Genomic DNA, 22,045 nt, shown 5'->3' on the forward strand with positions numbered 1-22,045 from the left:
CTCCTACTAGGGGCTGAATCAAGGTATTTCCACGTCTTCAACTGCCACTCTGACCCCATTTGCAAACTTCTACATTCAGATAGCCGTGGCTTCGTCTTGTAAGAGATTCCACTAGGGGAGAGGGGAGTGGCGTTCTGCTAGTCAAGTCTTCCCCTAGGGTGAGCATATTCAACCTCTTAAAATGTGTCTGCTTCCTTCCCCACCCTCATATTTCTGTGTTTCCTTCCCTGTTAAAACTAGTCACCAAATGTTTCAGGCTGTGTTTGAAAGAACCGTGATTTTTTTTTCCATCCAGCTCACTCTGCCGGCCCGTATCATAGCATCAGCTTTACCTGAGTTAATTTAGCCTGTCAGTTGAGGAGAAGCCCTGGAAACAGAGGTAGCGGCAGATGGCAGAAAAGAGGGTCTGAGTAGAAGCAATTACTCGCTTTAATAATTCAGTGTGTTTTGCGGTAATAGGCTCCAACGTAAATAGCAGACACACAAATGCCGTATTTCATTATTTATACACTCCAGAAATTGAAGTTTAATTAAGTCACACGCTTGAGACTTTTTAAGCAATTAAGGAGACGCTTCGTCTTGGGCAGCGCGGAGGTGGTGAGGCTGCTTCTGCTCTGAGCCTTCTGTGTTATTATGAGCATCATTTCTCATTGGATCACAGGGCTGGCTTAAGCCAGGACAATGGGGGCGGCGTTTTACAAGCCTCAGTTGTCCCCACGTCAGTATCATGATTCTTTTAACATGACTACCCTACCATATGCTAACTTTAAAAGGAAAAAGTTTAAATCTATCCTTGTTATAAATGTGTGCCTTTATGTATTTAATAAACAGCTTTATTGCAATATAATCCAAATACCCTTAAAAGGTGTACACTGTGGAGGTTTTTAGTTTACTCACAGAGTTGTGCAGCCATCCCTGCTATCCAATTTCAGAACAGTTTCATCACCCAAAAAAGAAACCCTATACCCATAAAAACAGTCACTCCCCATTTGCCCCTTCTGTGAGTCCCTGGTAACCACTAACCTGCCTTATGTCTCTATGGATTTTTCTATCCTGGACTTTTCATACATATGGAGTCATAAAACATGTGGTCTTTTATATTTTCACGAGGTTCACAGTTCACAGTTTTAAAGGTTCATACATGTTGTCACAGGCATCAGTACTTCATTCCTTTTTATTGCCAAATAATATTCCATTGTATGGATATACCACATTTTGTTTATCCATTCATCAGTTGATGGACATTTGGGTTGGAATTTTTGGCTATTGTGAGTAATGCTCCTATGAACATTTATAAATGTACACGTTTTTGTGAGGACATATGCTTTCATTTCTCTTGGGTAGATACTGAGAAATAGGATTGCTGGGTCATATGGTAGTTCTATATTTAAAATTTTGAGGAACTGTAGAACTGCTTTCTGAAGTGGTGGCACCATTTTGCAATCCCACCAGCAATGTCTGAGGGTGCTAATTTCTCCACATTCTAAGTATATTTGTTTTTAAAGGAAATTTTATAACATCACCATGAATTGTCAGCAAAAACATAAACAGAAGGTAATTGTCAAATCAAACACTAAGAAAACCAAACAATGTTGTTCATTTCTAACTTGATACTCCTGCTGAAGGTTCTGTATCTAAAGTCTGCTGTCTTTTCAGTTGAAAGGGAGGATTAGGCAACATTAGAAAGGTGTTCAGGGGACTTCCCTGGTGGTCCAGTGGTTAAGACTCCATGCTCCCAATGCAGGGGGCCTGGGTTTGATCCCTGGTTGGGGAACTAGATACCACATGAATGCTGCAACTAGGAAGTCTGCATGCTACAACTAAGAAGTCCACATGCCACAGCTAAGAGTCTGCATACCACAACTAAAGATCCCGCATGCTGCAACTAAGAGCCAGCACAGCCCAAAATAAATAAATATTAAAAAAGAGAAAAAGAAAGGTGTTCAAGACATATTAGCACCAACTGAGACTCTCTTATTGCCATTGTTGAAAAAGAACTGAAAATGGAATAACTTCTCACTGTGTGACTCAATGTTATTTGATGCAGTGTCTAAATGATAACTGCAACCTAAGCATCACCGCTTCAGAACACAAGGAATTTGGAGGCACTGATGCCATACGCAACTGTGTTTCAACTTGTTTCAGCAGTCAGCTACACGGTTACCTCATACAAGGAGTTCAGAGGTGGCTGGGCTAATGTTTATTACATTTTTTTTGTTTTTGCTTCTTACGGTCTGGTGTTTTCCAAGAACTCGTGGGTAAATTCGAGAAACTGTCAAAATTACTACATTCTTGCTAGGATAATAGCTATTAAACCCAGTAAATCCATTCCACGGAATGTAGTGAAAGGAAATAATGCAAAGAAAGAAAGAAATGTATTGGCCCACCCGTGCTTAGTGCAAGATTTTTTAATATATATAACTGAGAACAATTGGAAACAACAACACAAAGGAAATGATGATAAGCCATATGGTGTTTTAGCTGGATAGAATAAAATGATGGTCGTGAAGACTTAAAAAGTAACAAGAAAAATAAAAGAAGCAGATGAAAAAAGTAGGATATAAAATTGTTATGTACAGCATTACTGCAGCTGTAAAAATATGTATTCAATAGAGTAAAGACCAGAATGTAACATGCAAAAAAACCCATTTTTTATGGGGCAAGAAGTTTTTTCATGTACCAACTTTACTATTTCAACACGTTTCACATTTTTTAAATTGAAAATGAGCATTGTGTTTTATTCCAGTCTTTTTTCTAAAGATATTTTTAATTTATTGATACACTGTCTTATATTGACTGTAAATAATATTGTGTACTTGCTATAAATTACAATGAAAGAATATATAATCACCAGCTGCATTTTTGGAATGAAATAAACAAAGACCATGATGGAAAGTAAAAGGGACGGTGCTCCTTCAATGAGGTGTCAGGGGAGGCCATTCTACTGTCCAAAAGAGAAGGAGGCAGCTTTGCAAAGAGCTAGGGAAGAACATTCCAGGTGGAACAGTTTGTGTGAAGGTCCAGGATATGAGCCCAGCACTAGGTGCTTCAGGTAGTAAGAAGGAAAAGGTGCAGGGTGTTCTGCTCACAAAACTGAAGGATCGGGAACCATCTTCTAAAGAGCAGATGAAGCCCCGAAGAATATTGAGGAACGGGGGTGAGGAGAAACACTGTGGGCAAGAAGCTCAACACAGTGAATGAGGGGAAGTAAACCGGCAGCTGAGAGATGACGGCAACACGGAAGGTGGAAATAGCCGCGTCCACGGACTTCGCCATGGAGACATGGTCCGCGTCTGGGCTCGGCAGTGAGAAGCAAGGAGAAAAACAGCCCCTCCTCCTGCCCTGAGGCCCCTAGGACAGGGCAGGAAGAACAGCTGCCACTCGAGGGGTCTGCCGGGGAGGTGGCGTCCTCACAAGGCAGCATGTTTTCATTAAGGCAAGAGGTGAAGAGGAGACCGTGAGAAAAGGCAGAGGATAGAATGGGCGTTCCTGAGGGCTCGGGGAAGCGTTTGGGAGACAGAGGAGAGGTGAGAGGTCAGCTCAGATGATGAGTTCCTGGCTGGAGATGAACTGCAAGTGGTTGTAGTTCAAGTGTGTTTATGTGCGAACTCTGGGGCCTCACCCCAGGCCCACGGAATCAGAATCTCTGTGAGATGGGGTTTCAATACTAACAAACACCTCCCGTGATGATGATATGCAGCCGGGACGGGAATCCGCTGTGCGACATGGTATCTGGTGTCTCCTCCACCTATGAAACTGGTAGAGTGATGGAGATTTGATCGAGGTCCTAGTAGTGAGCTACAGAGAGGGAGTGGATTCATGGAGCATTTCAAGGATGACTCCCGGTGAGAATATGAGAGAGGCGGAGTGAGTCCAAGGTGATTGGAAACCTATTTTTAAGACCTACGTTAAGACACCTTTTTTTTTTTTTTTTTGCGCTACGCGGGCCTCTCACTGTTGTGGCCTCTCCCGTTGCGGAGCACAGGCTCCGGACGCACAGGCTCAGCGGCCATGGCTCACGGGCCCAGCCGCTCCGCGGCATGTGGGATCTTCCAGGACCGGGGCACGAACCCGTGTCCCCTGCATCGGCAGGCGGACGCTCATCCACTGCGCCACCAGGGAAGCCCTTAAGACACTTTTGATTGCTAAGTTGTAAGTTTGTTTCAAACTGACTTAAGTAGAGGAGAATTTATTGGCTTGATCAATGAACTTCCAGGGTTAGGGTCAGTGCACCTGGATTCAGGTGCTCAAGTAATGTCACCCGAGATCTGACCCACCATCTTGTAGCTCTGCATTCTACTCTGCTGACTGCCTTCCAGGCTCCACCAGTGTGGTGGCCAAGGTGCCTGCCATCAGCTCCAGCCTCAGCAACAGGTCTTTAAAAGTCCTGGACAGCAAATGTCCACTCCAGTCTTCTTTTATAAAGTGTAAATAAGAACATAGTTAACCACCAGTCAGAGCAGGGGAAGTACAGTTCCCCATCTCCCATTTGCCACCAACACCTGGTGACTTAAGGGGTTAAGAAGTCCTAGGTTCACAGACTGGACTTCCCTGGATCCTTGCAGAGCCTTCAGGTGACATTTGAGAGGGGCTGAGTGTGCTGTTGGTAAGATCTCGTGAAAGGCACACCATTTCAGCACCCTTAAACTTGATTATTCCGTGTGACCACACAGCACAGACGCTTATTACCTGAAGCCCAGGATTTTTAATGTAACGTGAGAGGTAACACAGTAGGGGCAGCAAAGGTCTCGTTAAACCCCAGCCGCTGATACTTGAACTGCCACCAGGAGAGGCTTTTATTTGTCTTTTTTAGTACCTGTCACCAGACACCAAAAAAGATTGCAGGCCCCAGCCCCTGCTCTGTGTACCGTGCAGTCCTGTATCACTGAAGCCTGCAAAGAAAAGAAGTGGCCTGCTGTGCTGCAGGGAGGTGCAAGCTTTTTTAATCAAAAAGAAAAACAAAGTATATGTCAAATAGTTTGGGCATACGAATAAAACAGACAATTACATCATGAATTTCTGTGAACCCTGCACTCATCTTAAGAAATAAAAACTTAAGTCCCTGGAAATAACCACTGCCTTGCCTTTGATGTTTGTCATCCTCATGCATGATGACTTTTGCTCCATATGTCTGTGAACGGCACGCAGTGCTGTTTTGCTGGTTTTCAAGCTTCATCGAAACGGTCTCATTCTATCACTATCCTGCTACAAATTGCTGTTTCTCCTCTTGATCCTTATGTTGACACGTGACTTTCTGAGTTGTTCGTTTTCTCTGCTGTGTAGTATTCCACTTAAACTTGTCAAATATATTCATGATTCTCCTGTGCGTAGACAGAAGAGTTTTTTCCAGCTTTTCACTATTATACACAGGGCTGCTGTGAGCATTCTTGTGTGGGTCCTGTGCAAACGTGCAAGAGTTTCTTCAGGTCACATATGTAAGGGTAGAACCAGAAGAGTGAGGGCGTATATATATATATACATATATATATATATATATCTTCACTCCTGATAGATGTTGCCAAAAGGCTTTCCAAAGTGTTTGGGTCAACTTACACTGCCGCTAGCGGCCTCTGAGCTGTCCCCCACCTCCATATCCACTCTGAGACGTGTATGGTCCAACTTTTATTTTTTATGTTTTGCCAGTGCGAAAATAACGTGGAATCTCTTTATTGTTTGAATTAGTATTTCCCTGATTACTGAGGTTAAAACTTTTAATTTATGTAAAAGCCCAAGGTGTAAAGCTAAACTAGGCCGAGTGGTTCTATTTGGGGGTGGGGTAATGGTTCGTATTTAAGACATCTAAGCTATTGTATTTATCATTTTAGTACCTTTGGATACCTGTGTTTTTAAATATTGAACATAACTTTAAGCAAGTGAGTTTGCATTTAATCTCTTTTGTAGCATACTTTGGCTGGTATTTTGACTGTCTTTTTTGTTAATTGACTGTGATTTTAGCATTATCTGTGACGCATCCTTCCCATCCCTTTACATACATTGGTTGGGAGTTGGCTTTAATAGCAGGTATGAAAACCCATCCATGAAGCTGAGGGAGAGAAGACGTCTGAATCCTGAAGGCAAGGGTTCTTGAGTTCACCAGGCATGCTCCTGATTTAGTGTCTTTGCTCTGACTGTCCCCTCTGCCTGGAATCTTCCTCACCCAGAAAAGCACATGACTCCCTCTTGCCTTCCCCACCGTCAGGCAGTCGTCGGATCTCACTTGCTCAGTGAGGACGCCCCTAACTTTGCACTGTATAATATATTCCAGCCCATCAGCCACTCCTGTATCCCTCCTGGCTCTGTTATCTATTTCCTCCTAGCACTTACCACTGGATAACTTTCTATATAAGTTACTTAGTTATTGTTTGCTTTGACCATTATTCTTTCTTTGTCTTTTTCCTACCACCTGTAGAATGTAACTTCTGCAAGCGCAGGCATCTTGGTCTGGTTTGTTCGCTACTGTCTTCCTGGCACCTAGAACGGTGTCTGGCACATAGTAGGCACTCAGTATAGATTTGTGGGCTAATAAATGGGCTGCAGTTAGCAAGGTAGAGAGAGCAGAGCATTTCTGAGAGACAGTGTATGTGCCAAGGCCCGAAGGCAACCCGGCATGGTCTCATGACTAGGAGTGAGCTGGAGAGCTGCAATATAAGTGTGACCGTGATTTTGCATGGCTGCCCATGCAGGCGGAGGGTGCTAGAGGCAGTTACAAGAGATATAAGTAGGAGCCGCAGTCAGCAGTTTGGACTTGACCTTGAAGGCAGTCGGGAGCCTTACATGATTTTTATCAAGGGAGTAACACGATCCTTTGTGCATTTTTAGAAGAACGTCACTCTGGCACCCACAAGAAGAAATCATAGGATAGGGGTTAAGGATCAGACTGGAGACAGGTGGACCATCTAGGGGGCTGTCACAGCGATCAGGTGAGGGAAGTTGGTGATCTCCTCAGGTAGCAGCAGGGGCATGGAGAGACGTGGACAATTTCAGGAGATATGTAGGACAGCCCTACTTGTCTTTTCCTCCGATCCCCGAAATAACTAGAATCTCAGTGACTCCCCGAATCTGAGCTTAACTAAGCCAGCAGGCTGTGCTTCTATTCAGCGTGCTCTTAAGTAATCAAACTGGAAAGCTATCAAAAGTCCTCCACCCACATCTTCAACTTTCCTCTTGGTGAAAGAAATCTGGAGCAAGGCTGCCTTTATTCGACCAAGCAGTGAATAATGGAGCAGCACGCTGATTGAACTTGAAGTTTTTGGAAGGAAGGTAGCATTCCACGTCCAAGTTCCCCTGGTCTCCAGATCTTTTGTGCAAGTAAATTAGTTTCATTTGTCTCAGGGCACCTTTTCCAGGCCAGCTTCTTCCAGCTTGCCTGCAAATGTTTCTCAGTGGTGTGTTTGAGGCTTGGCTGTGTCTCCTCGTCTGGAACAAATGTTTTATTACGAGGAAATAGCTGGATGATGATTCTGGACTTCTTGGACCCTATTCCCCTCTCAGCTGTTGACTGGATATTTGATACCTTGGTAATTTTCAGCTTAACCTGCCCCCTCTCCTGTCTGCTTCTCGTTAATATGCATTTCACACTGGAAACTGAATTTCGTACCTACCAGCTCCACAGTCTTGAGCGAGACATTTAGGATTAACACCTGTTTCTTTAAGACTCTCCCAAGATGGAATGGAGGCCCATGCGTTGTTTTCTTTGCTCACTTCCCGGGTGTGCATGATTTTCCTATGGTCCGGTGGTCATGCATTCCACTGCAAGCTAAAACCATCCAGATCATGGGAGTATCATGTTGCTCGTTTCACATGGGAAAGCCACCGCCCACCTTCCTCTTGTCCAAGTTGCGTTCAAATCTAATTTCCATGGCCCATGTGAGTGGGAGCTCCACAGCCCTGTGTCAGCTGTCAGAGTTTAGCAATACCATTTCCAAACATGGGCCAGTAGGCAGCCAGCAGGCACTAGACAGCTGAATGCTGGCGGAAAAAGCCTCAGACACCTATAGCAGTCCAAACAGTGACTCATCCTGCTATTGCCAGGATAAATATGGGAATAAACGGTATTTTTCCCTAAGCAGGAAGAATTGTCAAAATGCTTATCATTTTATAAAATATAACAGATTGTGCCTGTTCATGTTTTGAAACGTTCCAACCCTTCACTAGCTGTTTTTTTTTTCTTTTATGAGTTTAATAACAGGGTTCACCTGTTTTTCTTCTTTCTAGGAGGCCTGGAGAACTCAGGAGTTTCCAAGCTGTGCTGCCCCCCGAGCTCTGGATCCACCTGGCCGTGGTGGCCTGTGGCAATCGGCTGGAGGAGACGCTGGTCATGCTCAAATCGGCCGTGCTCTTCAGCCACAGGAAGATGCGATTTCACATCTTCACCGAAGAATCTCTGAAGTCCGAGTTTGACAAGCAGGTGAATGTGCAGGAGTTGTGGCACGCTGTTTACTGAGTGCAGACAGACTGCATTGCGGGAAAGGCATATCCTGTTTCCTAATTATTTTGCTGCATACCCAGCTGTGCGCCCATGAACCCTTGACTCCGAGCCTTACTGTTCTCATCTATAATATAGGGATAATTACACACCCTGTAGAGAGACGTGGTGAGGATTAAATGAGATGATGTGCTTAAAGCACTTGACCCAGGGCTCCATCCCTCTTGGTGTTAATGACATTGTTCTTAGTGGGAGTCACGTAGCTAATTTTTATCTATGTATGTGTGTTTTTTGAATGACAAATAATATACGCTCATCAAAATAAATTCCAACAGTATAGATGTTATAAATTAAAAAGGCAGAAGTCCTTGCTACGGTTCTTTCGCACACAAGAAACTGTCAGAGTCAACACTTGTGAGTGATTCTCCCATATTTTTTTTCATATGCAGGTGTGTGTGTGTTTACGCATCTGTGTGATTGTGTATGTTTGTGTGTATACACATATATTTGTATAAGTATAAACACATATATGTATAACACATGCACATGCACGTATTCTTTTATTTTATATATATAAATATATAATATACTTATTTATTATATTTATTTATCAAAACATATTTCTTTTACAAAATCCAAATCACTCTCTGTGTATTATTCTGGAACTTGCGTTTCCTCACTTAAAGCCATAGCATCAACATCGTTCCAGGTGAGGACTCATAGATTCTCACCTCATCCCTTTTTGCTGACGACACAGTCTTTTATTATGTGGCTGGGTCATCATTGATTTGACTCTTCCTGTACTGAGGAATAAGTAACAGTTTCCTCCCAGTCCAGGAGAGCTTTGGAAATGCCTCTTCTCCCGGGGCTTGGTACGTGTGCGTCAGCACACTGAACTTTGTTTTCCTGGAGAGGCTTCTCTTGCAGTGAGTTCTTGTGCGCTGGCAGAGAGAGAAGCTCTTTTGTTTTGTATCTACCGACTTGTGTCACCAGGCTGCATCCTGCTACTGGGGTAGCCATGCTGATGAGAAAGGCCAAAGCAGCCTGTTGGGCAGAGAAAGACTAATAACAGAAAGCTAGAAAACGTGTTATGTTTTCTCCAGAAAAAAAATCACCTCGACATCCTCACCAAGAGAAGTCAGGGCAGAACAGTCTTGGGGCTTTGAAATTGATTGGAAAATGGCTTGAGGAAGGTCTGAGTCAGTGAAAGGGGCAAAGAAAAACATTGAAACACACATAGGTAGCTTCTCTGTGGTGTAAGGGGAATTATAATTAATAATAATAACAATAATAGTAGTAATAATAATTTTAATAATAAAATAGGCTTTATCAAGGGCTTATGACTTATGATTTACTTTTACTTAATCCTCACAAGAATCCTTTGAAGATGGTAATAACCATGTCCCTATTTTACTAGCTGAGATCATTGAGACTCAGAGAGTCTTAGTGAGTAGCTCATCAGGTGTCAGTTCAAGGTTACTGACTCAGACCTCCACGAACTTAACCACTATATCCTACTACCTCCCAAACTAGTAGATGGAAATCTTGAATTCAAAATTTAGCTCCACTCTTGCTGTGTGATCTCCGGCAAGTCTTGTGGGCTTTTTGGACTTCGGTTTCCCCCTTTGTAGCTTGGGACCAGCAGAAGTGATACAAGAGATGCTTATCGATAATCTTGATAGGCTACCTCAGGCTGCAGTGACAGCTTCCAGAAAGCTCAGAGACTTTCCACATGCCTGCTGCATGTCTCATGCAGGCACAGCAGTGTCCCTGTCCACACGGGCCCCTCAGCCTGGGACCACAGTTGACAGAGACCATTCATGCACGTAGCTGCACCTGCTGGAACATTTGGCCTCTGCAGTTCTTGAGATGCCACTAAAGGAAAGATTGGGACTATCGGATCCCCACTGTGCTTTTCACTCCCTCAACTCGACAGTGACATTTCTGCTCCTATTTAACTGTCCAGAAGCAGTTGGTCACAAGGCCCACCCAACTCCAAGGGGGCTGAGAGGTATCCTACATGAAGGAATGGAGGAAAAGTGGCTATGGGTCAACACTAGTCAGGTCATGTACAATATCCATTGGACAAGTATTTATTGAGTACCTACTGCATGCTAGAAGTTGGGGCATGAGGACAGAGCAGAACAGAATACAGGCTTGGACTTAAAAAAGGCAAGAGAAGGAAGATGTGTATGTGTAACTATAGATGTGTAACAGATTGTGTTTTCCAAAGGGCCTCCTGTATATTTCCTTTGTATATTTCCCTCCTGCACTGTCCCAGGCCTGGCCTGTGGGACCAGTAGCATGGGGAAGAAGTGATGCTATGTCACTTTTGAGATTAGGTTTAATAAGGCACTGCACCTTCCATCTTGGTTGCACTCTTTCTCTCTTGGAGGTCAGCTTTTATGTCAGAGCAGCCCTTGCAGAGGCCCGTGTGTTAAGGAATGAAGGCCTCTTGCCGACACTTGTGTGCTTGAGCTTGGAGACAGGACCTCTAGCCCCATCCAGCCTTCACATGACTCACCCTCATGAGAGGTCCTGAGCTGGAACAACCCAATTCACAGATCCCTGACCCTAAAAAATGATATGAGTTAATGAACATTTGTGGTTTTAAGCTACTAGCTTTTGGGGTAATTTATTATAAGGCAAGGGCTAATACAGATACGTCTACCTACATAATACGTATGTGTATATAAAATAGAGTATGCCAAATGTCCTGAAGCTAGATCATTGAAAGCATACAGCTTGTGCCTGGCTCTGTCTGGGGATGCCTGGCCCTGGAACCTGGCCACCATGCAGTGAGGAAGTCCAAACTCGCCCACACAGAGAGGAGCTGAGGTCCCCAGTCGGTAATTGACCTCCACCACCGGACATGTGAGAACGAGCCTTCAGACGATTCAAGCCCCCAGCCTCCAAGCCTTCTAGCTGAGGCCCCAGACATTGTGGAGCGGACTCAAGCCGTCCCTTCTGTGCCTTGTCTGAATTCCTGATCCTTGGATATCTGAGCATAATAAATGGTCATTTTATACTACTAAGTTTTGGGGTAATTTGTTATGAGCCATAGTACCTGGGACATTATAAATTAGGAGCTAAAGTATGGGGAAATATTGCAGATACTTGTGGAGTGGAGCCACGTTTTACGTTGCCCTGCTGACTTTATCCCTCTGATGGCTTATTTCCTCGGTTCTTTGTTAGACCAGTGACGCTCCATTGGCAAAGGAGATTATAATAGGGTGTTCACATCACCGCAGGGCATATGGAGTCACCCCTTTCTTTTCCATGCTGGGATCATGGTGCAAGTTTAGATGTTAAATATTGGCTCTTCCGTAAGTCACAGAACGTTTCTCAGTCTCAATTTCTTCATCTGTATCAAGCAAAAATCTATAACAGACATACAAAAGGGACCAACGATTCTTGCTCTTCTTATTGCAGAGTGTAATTGTGAGGCTGAATCAGATAACCTATTTATTCTCTCATTCCACAAAGATGCCTTGGAACATCTCCCTGGGTTGGGCACTGTGTTAGCCCTGAAGCTATAGATCAGCAGCAGTTGGTTTCTGCTCAGCCACATGAGATGCTGGTGTGGAGGCGCAGGTTATACCATCCTTCTGAAGGTTGTCAGTTTCAACACTGAGGCATTGTGGGAATATCCAGAGTGTCTTGGGATAACTTCCGGAGATGCTCAGGGCCACATACCTCAGGGTCAAAACAAAACAAAACAAAATGCTAATTGCCATCATTATCCCTCTGGAAACGGCATTGTGGACGAGTTCTGTTATACTTAAGTAGAAATTTTTTTAAAGCTGCTTAAGTACACTGTCTGGTGGTATTTACTGTCTACGTTGTTGGTATTTAATATTTGAAAGTTTCATTTATTTTTGTCATCTCCCAGTATAAAAGCTGAAAATGCCAGCTGGTTGATTTCGTAGCTTCTCTAGACAGTTCAGGATCAAATATATGATTTAAGTTTGGTTAATTTGTGCTCCTGCCCCAGACTCAGAATCAGGAAATAGTGCGACACAGAAGCAGGGATGGCCACCAATCCGTTCTGGTGATAGGTGGGGCCCCATGGGGCATTGACATCGTGTGTGTGTGTGTGTGTGTGTAGCTCTGACATAGGAAGAGGTGTCAACAGGAATTTCTAGTGGCTGGAGTCAGTATACTATTCAAATATAGACATAGGAACAAATATAAATGGACTGAATATTCCACTTAAAAGACATGGATCGGCAAAGGTGGATAAACCCTTCTAGAAGATAGGATGCTAAAGATCAAAGAGTCAAGGAAATCAGTAGACTATGGGACCTTCCCGTTCTCCTTCCAGGGATGATTTTGGGCTGTTGTGCAGTGGCACAGTTGTCCTGAGTATTTGTGCCCAGTGTCTGTTCTGATTGGTTGGTACTGTTGCACTGAATGTTCATGCCCAGTGTCAGTTCTGATGTGTTCGTGTACTTGTGTTGGGTGTTTATGCCTGAAGATTTCTCTCCCAAATATCCATCTCAAAATTGCAAATTTAAAGTGTTCCCAATGGTGTGGTTTTTCAAAAACTTTTATGCGACTATATAAGCAATACATGTACACTGTAAAAAAAAAGTTATATTAGTGGACAGAGAGTAAAAATGTAAACTATCAAAAAAAAGTTATAAAATCAGAAATGAAAAAAATCAACCATCATATTAATGCTGAGGAGAACAATTTTTGTGTATTTATTTACATTTCTTGTCATATCAACATTAGAAATGGAATTATATTCTATATTTTCTATCACTGTTACTTATATTACTGAATTTCTTCTAAAATAGGGGTTGACCAACTTTTTCTGTGAAAGACCAGGTAGTAACTATTTTAGGTTTTGCAGGCTGTCTGGTCTCACAGCTACTCACCTCTATTCCTTATAAAAGCAGCCATAGATATACCTAAACAAATGGGTATGGCTGTGTTCCAACAAAACTTGTATTTATGGACAGTGACATTCAAATTTCATGTGATTTTCACATGTCACAAAGTGTTACTCTTGTTTTTATTTTTATTTTTTTTGCGGTACGCGGGCCTCTCACTGTCGCGGCCTCTCCCGTTGCGGAGCACAGGCTCCGGACACGTAGGCCCAGCGGCCATGGCTCATGGGCCCAGCCGCTCCGCGGCATGTGGGATCTTCCCGGACCGGGGCACGAACCCGTGTCCCCTGCATCGGCAGGCTGACTCTCAACCACTGCGCCACCAGGGAAGTCCTCTTGTTTTTATTTTTTTCAACTATTTTAAAATGTTTAACCCATTCTTGGCTTGTGTGCTATTTGTAGCAGGCTGGGTTTGGCTCTTCCACTACCATGTTTTGCTGACCTTTTTCTGCAACATTGTCACTAGTAGCTGCATAGTATTCTGTTGTGTAAGCCTATCCCAGAGCTTATTTCACCAATTTCTTATTTACCTTGTTTCCTATTTTTCACTGTTACAAACAATGCTACAGTAAACAACCTTGTAATAAGTGTGTATGTACTTTTGGAATTTTTCCATAGGATAAATTCTCAGAAGTGGAGTTACTGTGGCACTGGGAAGGCATTAACTAAAAAGAATTAAGAAGATACACAGATACATATGCAAATAAGCATATGAAAAGGATGCTCAAGATCACATGTCATTAAGGAATTGCAAATTAAAATGATGAGATACAGCTACATACCATTAGAATTGCTAAAATCCATAACACTGATAACACCAGATGCTGAAGCGGATGTGGAACGACAGGAGCTCTCACTCATTGCTGGTGGGAATGCAAAATGGTACAGCCACTTGGGAAGATGGTTTGGCAGCTTCTTAGAAAGTTAAATGTAGGCTGACCATACAATCTGGTAATCGCACTCCTTGGTATTTACCCAAATGAACTGATAAACTGTCCACACAGAAACCTGCACATGAATGTTTAGAGCAGCTTTATTCCTAGTCACCCCAAACTGGAAGCAGCCAAGATGTCCTTCAATAGATGAATAGGCAAGCAAACTGTGATATGTTTATACGATGGAATATTGGTCAGTGATAAAAAAAATAAGCTGTGAGGCTACAGAAAGACATGGAGGAACTTTAAATGCATATTGCCAAGGAGAAAAGCCAATCTGAAAAGACTGTATGCTGTGTGATTCCAACCATATCACATTCTGGAAAAGACAAAACTGAGAGACAGTAAAAAGATCAGTGGTTGCCAGTAGTTCAGAGATGAAAAGGAGGGAGGAGGGATGAGTAGATGGAACAGAGGGGATTTTTAGGGTAGTGGAACTATGCTGTATGATACTATAATGGTAGACACAGAACATCACGCATTTGTCAAAACCTGTAAAATTACACAACACAAAGAATGAACCCTAATGTAAACTATGTATTGATATTGGTTCTTAACAATGTATTGATATTGGTTCATCGGTTGTAACAAACGTACCACATTAATGCAAGATGTCAATGATGGGGAAACTGGGGGGTGGGAGGGGAAGGAGAGAGGGTATATGGGAACTGTCTCTGTACTTCCTGCTCAATTCTGTAACCATAAAACTGCTCTGAAAAATAAAGTCTATAAATTAAAATAATTTTATTATAAAATTAATTTATGCAGACAAAGTAATATACACTGTCCATAAAAGTCTTAAAGAACACAGAAATATAAACTTAGAAAATGAAACCACCACCACCTCCTCCACAGGTACCCACGTTTAACAATTAGGCGCATATCTGTTCAGATTTTTCTCTACGTGTAAGCGTATGCATATATTTTTCCCTGTAAGATAGAACCATATTATACATTTCGTATTGTACTTTGCTTTTACTAAAACCTAACTACATATTGTAACCATTTTCTCATGACAGCACATATAGATCTACTTTAACTGTACATTAGTCCACCGCGTAGTTCCATCGTAATGCGTCTTCCCGATTCCTTATCGTTGAGCATTGAGTATTGAACAAGGTTTTTTTGCCTGTTTGTTTGTTTTTATTACAAACTATGTTTCGGTGAAAGTCCTTGTGCGTCTGTCTTGGGATTTGCTGTTACTAGTCTCTAAATTGCCATACTGGAAGTTTGTTTAAATTTACCCTTGCAGTTTAGGTGCCAGTTTCCCATCATCCTTGCCAACTCTGGGTGTTATTTTTTAAAATCATAGCAATGGTCTTTTTATTCAGTGAGCATAAATTGTGGTGATAAAATTAGACTTTCTTCGTATGCTACCTGAATAATTTCCACCTGGCCATGCAGAAGATTTAGGTGTTTTTCATATTTCTGGGGTCTAATCACCCTCCCCTGACCTTCCATGTTTTTCAGCTACGACAGTGGCCAGACTCATATACAAAGAAGTTTGAGTACAGAATCTACCCCATCACATTTTCGGTTGGAAACCCTCAGGAATGGAAGAAATTATTCAAACCGTGTGCTGCCCAGAGACTCTTTCTTCCGGTAGGAACACCTGCTTTTAATAAGATGCTGCTTGGGAGAGAATTGCTCTTGGAAACATCATGGAATTAACTAGGGTGTGTTTAGAGACATTTTAATTACAGTGGAAAATATGTTCCTCTTGGTTTCGGTAGTTGATGCTCTGAGTCTTCAGGGTGTAGAGAGAGGGTCCCTGTGGTTGAGAAATTGTCTTTCCCAAAGATTGAGGGACTGAGAGCATCCCAAGCATGTCTTGGATTATGGGTCTTTGTGACTATGGAGGCACCAGTTACTAACTGTGTGGACCTCACTAAACCTCTTAACTTCTCTAAGCCTCACTTTCCTCCATAAGCTTGGCACATAGTTGGTGCTCAATAAGTGTTATTCTAGATTATTATTATTTCTCTTATAATAATAACTATTTCTAGATGTAGCTATGCTAGGGGATAATTCAGAGAAGGTCCAGAGTTCTGGTTCACCTTTTCCATTTTGAATTTTCACATTGAATGTTTTTGTTTCCTCCTTTAAAATTCTAAATAGAAAAATCACCGAAGATATTCCAAAACTGAGAATATCACTGAACAAAGATGGCAGCTTTGAATTGTGAAGTGTAACCTTGACATTTGTGAAGGTCATGCCTTCAGTAAACACTTATTGAGCGCCCATTAGGTGCGAAGCCCTGGCTTAGTGATGGCGATACGGTGGTGAGCAAGACAGTTGTGGTCTTTTTTTTTTTTATTGGAGTAGAGTTGATTTACAATGTTGTGTTACTTTCCACTGTACAGCAAAGTGAGTCAGTTATACATATACATATATCCACTTTTTTTTTAGTTTCTTTTCCCATGTACGTCATTATAGAATATTGAGTAGAGTTCCCTGTGCTACACAGTAGGTCCTTATTAGTTATCTATTGGTCTTGCCTCCTTGGAGTTTGAGTCTAGCAAGGCATTGAACAGGTAATTAGAAATGTGATCCATGCTGAGGTGGAGAACAGAGTCTCATGGATGTATGTAACATGGGGTTCCACTCTGGTCTGGGGGATGTCTAGAAGGTTCTCTCGAGGAATGGCTTTTATGCTGAGACGTGAAAGAAGGAGTAGTAGGGGGTCACTGAGAGACTAGGGCCTGGGGTGGGTAATGAGAGAAAAGAGTTCCAGGCAAATGGAATAGTAGGTACAAAGGGGCCCTACTGCAAAAGTGGACAGGAACACGTTTGAGAAGATAGAAGGTCCAGTAACCAGAAGATAGAGCACGGTACGATAGAAGAGGTCGGCGGGGGCTGGAGCTTACAGGCTCTGTAAGCCATGTTGGAGTGTCTGGTCTTTGCGTTAAGGGCAGTGAGACGCCATTGAACAATTCTTAGCACGAAAGTGAGATGATCTGACTTGGGTAATACAGAGGACTCACCAGTTCATTGCAGTGTGGACAGTGGAATTGCTGAGGCCAATTAATACTGACTTCGGCCATGGCAGTTGCCTTAGAGATGGATGCAGACCGTGCCTGAGGAATAGAATTACCAGTCCCCATGACTGGCTGGCTGTGGGAGTTGAAGGGAAGAGGAGGTGATAAAGGTCTCACCCAGGTGTCTGACCTGAACAGCTATGAAGGTTGATCTGTTTGAAATTGCCAGTATTCAGCTACTTATGACCTTCAAAACAGGCAATTTCTTATAGTTCAGCCTACAAGATGGATGGCAGTGCTATTCAGAGATGGAAAAGGCTAAAGAAAGACCATTATTTGTAAGGCAGAAGATGAGTTTAATTTGGGTCATATTTTGATTTCGAGGTGCCTGGGAAACACCCACACAGGGAGGTCTTACCATCTGTTGGTCTGAAATCCCAAATGGCAAATAGCAGTTTTAGCATTTCCTGTGCAGAACCTGTGAAAAAAACAAGGCCTGGCTGTACTCTTGCTGCTGATTTGCTGCACAAGCCCACTCACTACTAAATGACTTATTTTTCACATGCCACAGCCTTTTATACAGGTTGTGAGGTGGGATTCATTGCATTAAAATGGGAGTAAGAAAAGACTTCCCCAAATCAGAACCAACATCTCCAGATTGGTGAAATGAAAAGTAACTACTATTTGAGAAGACGAGAGAAAATCTCAGGCTTCTGCTTCTTATCTCTGTTTTAGGGGAAAAAATATTAGAAATCCCAAGTTATTTTTGGAAAATTGTCTCCCCAACGTATGCAAAAAAATAGTAGCAACCCAGTAGAACACATCTGAATCTTCCCTGACCTTGAATTGTGACTTGATTGCCACTACTAAAAAAACAGACCCACCACATGATGGTTTTCATTCATTCCCAGCTAAACAAGTCTATTCCATTTTGAATGACAAATGAGTGCTGGCATTCCTTATCTGCTTTTGATAATGGAAATTAGCCCTCCTTAAAAATAATAAAGACAGATTGCAGTTGACAGGACATTTACCTTCCCTGAGTTGTATATCATAACAGAAGATTATAAACATCGAGTTTCTGGACATCAGTGAGATATATTGATCCTCAGGGTAATTTGAAATAAAGTTTAGGTGATGTTTTCCTTGAAATTCGTCTCTGTAAAACCAGATCCGTGTGCTGCCGAGACACTGCAGAGGAGATGGAGATTCTAAAATGCAGGGACTTCCCTGGGGGCACAGTGGTGAAAACTCCGTGCTCCCAACGCAGGGGGCCCAGATCTGATCCCTGGTCAGGGAACTAGATCCCACATGCATGCCGCAACTAAGAGTTCACATGCCACAACTAAGGAGTCCCCGAGCTGCAACTAAGACCCGGTGCAACCAAATAAATAAAATAAAATAAAATGCAAACATTCTAGCCCTGGTTAGTCGGTTGACTGAGAATCACAGTCTTACCTCTTTTCTTTCTTTTTAAAAATTTTTAAATTTTTTTTATTTTTAATTTTTGTTTTTGGCTGCGTTGAGTCTGCTGCTGCGCGGGCTTTCTCTAGTTGCGGGGAGCAGGGGCTACTCTTCGTTGCAGTATGCAGGCTTCTCATTGCGGTGACTTTTCTTGCTGCGGAGCAGGGGCTCTAGGTGCACGGGCTTCAGTAGTTGTGGCGCACGGGCTTAGTTGCTCCACGGCATGTGGGATCTTCCCGGACTAGGGCTCGAACCCGCGTCCCCTGCATCGGCAGGCGGATTCTTAACCACTGCAGCACCAGGGAAACCCTTACCTCTTTTCTGAGGGAGTGTCATCTACCACAAACCTGTAGATGAAACCCTTTCTCAGGTAAGATTTTACTAATCAGAGCATGTGTCTTTGCAACTCAAGACTGTTAGATTCTCAAGTACAATTAGTGGAATTCAGATCCCACCAATTCAAGATTTATGAAGTCCTAAATCAGTGGATGCTTACTTTTCTATTTCTGTGAATGGTGGATCTAAGGACCATTATTAGTGCAAAGTAAACAGCAGATGACTTGATTAAGCTCCCTAGACTGCATTCTGCTTTCAAGTAATTCAGAAGCTCAAAGTATTTAAAACAATATGCCAATCACAAATAAATCAAACCTGTCAATTAAAACTGACCTTGGAGGACTTTTCCCTTTTTTCCTTAGTGAAGGCCAAAAGCCTTTATTCTATAAGAATAATTGAGTTTTGTGAATTCACATCACCTTTTCCTCATTTAATAGGAATTGGTGAGATTGCATAATAGGTCTCTACATTTTGTTACACACTGTGCCTGTTTGATTATAAAGACCTGTCTTCTCAATAATGTGCTCCTCTGGAGATCCTAGAGATATTTAAAATATGACAAGAGATCACTGGATTGCAGAATCTACAGAGACTTTATTGGCAAGCGGTACCAAACATGGTAATATGAGGTAGGTTAAGGCACTTTCCAGTCATCCTCCAGAGGAGGACTTTTTTAACCAAGTTTAGTAAGTTCCAGGATTATAATAATGTCTGATGCCTTTGCTCATAAAACTTGTCATAAGTATCCACATTCAAGGAAGGAGTTAGGGAAGAATATTATCAAGAGAGATTGGATAAAATTGCTCACAGTCTTGAACTATAAATACATCCTGAGAATTTCTAACTCTTATGTTTCCAACAAACTTGTCCCATGCTTTAATATGTCAAAGTAGAAATATCCCAAATCAGCAAAAATCTTAATTACCTAGATTTTCTATATCACATCAAGGGCAACAACATAAATCTTCCCTCTTTCGACTTCTAATTTGTTAAAGAGGTCTTTATCTGGTTCAAATATTTGGAAAACTGTATGCTTACCAGAAATGTTCTAATAAGTTTGCCATAGACCGATGGAAAAGAGAGGTTTACCTGACATATTAGACCTTTTTATAATTAAAGTTAGGCTTCTGTGTTATTATTAATATTATACCTCAGAATTAGCAATTAACATTGAGACTTCCTTGGAAACAACGCTTTGGGTAGCAACAAATATTGACAGGCGAATAGGAACGTATTAAAAATGCTTATTAAGAGGAACATCAGTTAGAATCATCATAAATGATGTCTATCTATTTCTTCAAGCACTCAGAGGCCATAAATTATCAGGATGAGATTAACTACCTAAATATCACATGAAAATGACCCTAGATACTAATTTTGTTGAACAAGCTTTCCACAGTACTTATCGTTTACTCACACATTATTAAAAGTTTGACATTCAGGGTATTAGTTACAACTCTTGGTTACATGTGAGAGGAACTCCATTGCAACTAGCTAAGCAAAGAAGGCAATTTATTCACTTATCTGACCGTGGAGTCCAGATCAGAGGGCTCATCTCAAGCACAGCTAGATCCCAAGGCTCCTATAATGTCACCAGGGCTGTGTCTGTCTCTCTCCCCGTCCCTTGCAGGGCTCACTCTGTGAGAATGATGACTGCTTGAAGCAGCCTGAGAGACAAATTCTAAAGCTTAGCTACTGCAGCAGAACAAGAGCCTGTCAGGGTGGTGACATCTGAAATGGTGGCATGAGAGCTCTGGAAACTGTTCCCCAGTGAAACAAGCATAACTGTGAACATTGTTTTTAAAACAACTATCTAGAGTCTTTGGAAATTGTCCTAAGGACCTAAGCACATTAAGAAACAGATTTCTTACTCAAGAAAATCTACTAAAACTTAATAAGGAAGAGCAAGAGTCTGTGACACTTGAATCATGACCCACTCCCTCCCTCTCCCCTTCTAGCTCTGCGTGGTGGAAACCCAACTCTAGACAATTCAGTCAAGAACACAGGGATCCTCCCAGCTCCCAGTTGAGGGCTATGGTATTTCCTTGGGAGGGGCAGGTCATCAGCATTTCTCCTCTCTACCAGCTATATCTTACAGAGCTTAAATTTCAGGTAAGTATGTCCAGGGGTTCAGAGGCTCTGTTCATTAAGAGAAAGCTTCATGAGAGCAACAAGCTAAACGATGGGCTAGCTAGTTTACAAAGGAGAACCAGGGAAAGAGACAAATAAAAAGTGCCCTCCTGGTGTCAGAACAAAGTTTAAATACCAACTTCAAAAACTATCCCTGCAAATGGGCCAGAATTTAATGGATCATACTGCAGGATCAACTTGTGCTCAGGCCGTTGTCAAAAACCGTAGAGGAGGGCTTCCCTCCCTGGTGGCGCAGTGGGTGAGAGTCTGCCTGCCGATGCAGGGGACGCGGGTTCGTGCCCTGGTCCGGGAAGATCCCACATGCCGCGGAGCGGCTGGGCCCGTGAGCCATGGCCGCTGAGCCTGTGCATCCAGAGCCTGTGCTCCGCAACGGGAGAGGCCACAGCAGTGAGAAGCCCGCGTACCGCAAAAAAAAAAACAAACAAAAAACAAAAACTATCCCTGCAAATGGGCCAGAATTTAATGGATCATACTGCAGGATCAACTTGTGCTCAGGCCATTGTCAAAAACAGTAGAGCAATCAGCTGGCAGTCAGTGAAGGCTAATAGCTGGGTGTAATACCAACACAGAGATGCACAGCCTAAGAGGATGATTAGAAGAAGAGTCCATCAGAGAGAGCTCTGATAAAACCACTGTCATCCTGGGTGACTGTGGACATGCAAAAGGCTGCACCCACTGAGGAAAAACATCATAGGTTTCACACAGTGGATAAAGTGGACTTCACTGAAATAGCCCAGTCAAGATACTAGACAAATAAACAAGCAAACAACATGAACAAGCCCTGTATGTTGAGTTGGGGCGTGAGGTGGGCAGGGGAGAGTTATCCAGAATTGCTAAAACATCCTAAAATGCATTATCATG

At 42.5% G+C, this 22,045-nt stretch overlaps 1 protein-coding gene across 1 annotated transcript in view; it reads left to right on the forward strand.

The window, feature by feature from the left end:
- Window positions 1–22,045, forward strand: part of PPP4R2 (protein phosphatase 4 regulatory subunit 2) — a 154,261-nt gene that overhangs the window by 12,676 nt on the left and 119,540 nt on the right. Inside the window, exons 2-3 of the mRNA XM_060022919.1 lie at window positions 8,215–8,407; window positions 15,726–15,857. Of these exons, the coding sequence (XP_059878902.1) occupies window positions 8,215–8,407; window positions 15,726–15,857 (325 nt within the window). The remainder of the gene's footprint in view (window positions 1–8,214; window positions 8,408–15,725; window positions 15,858–22,045) is intronic.

Source organism: Delphinus delphis, chromosome 10 (assembly GCF_949987515.2).
Source record: "Delphinus delphis chromosome 10, mDelDel1.2, whole genome shotgun sequence".
Taxonomy (NCBI): Eukaryota; Metazoa; Chordata; class Mammalia; order Artiodactyla; family Delphinidae; genus Delphinus; species Delphinus delphis.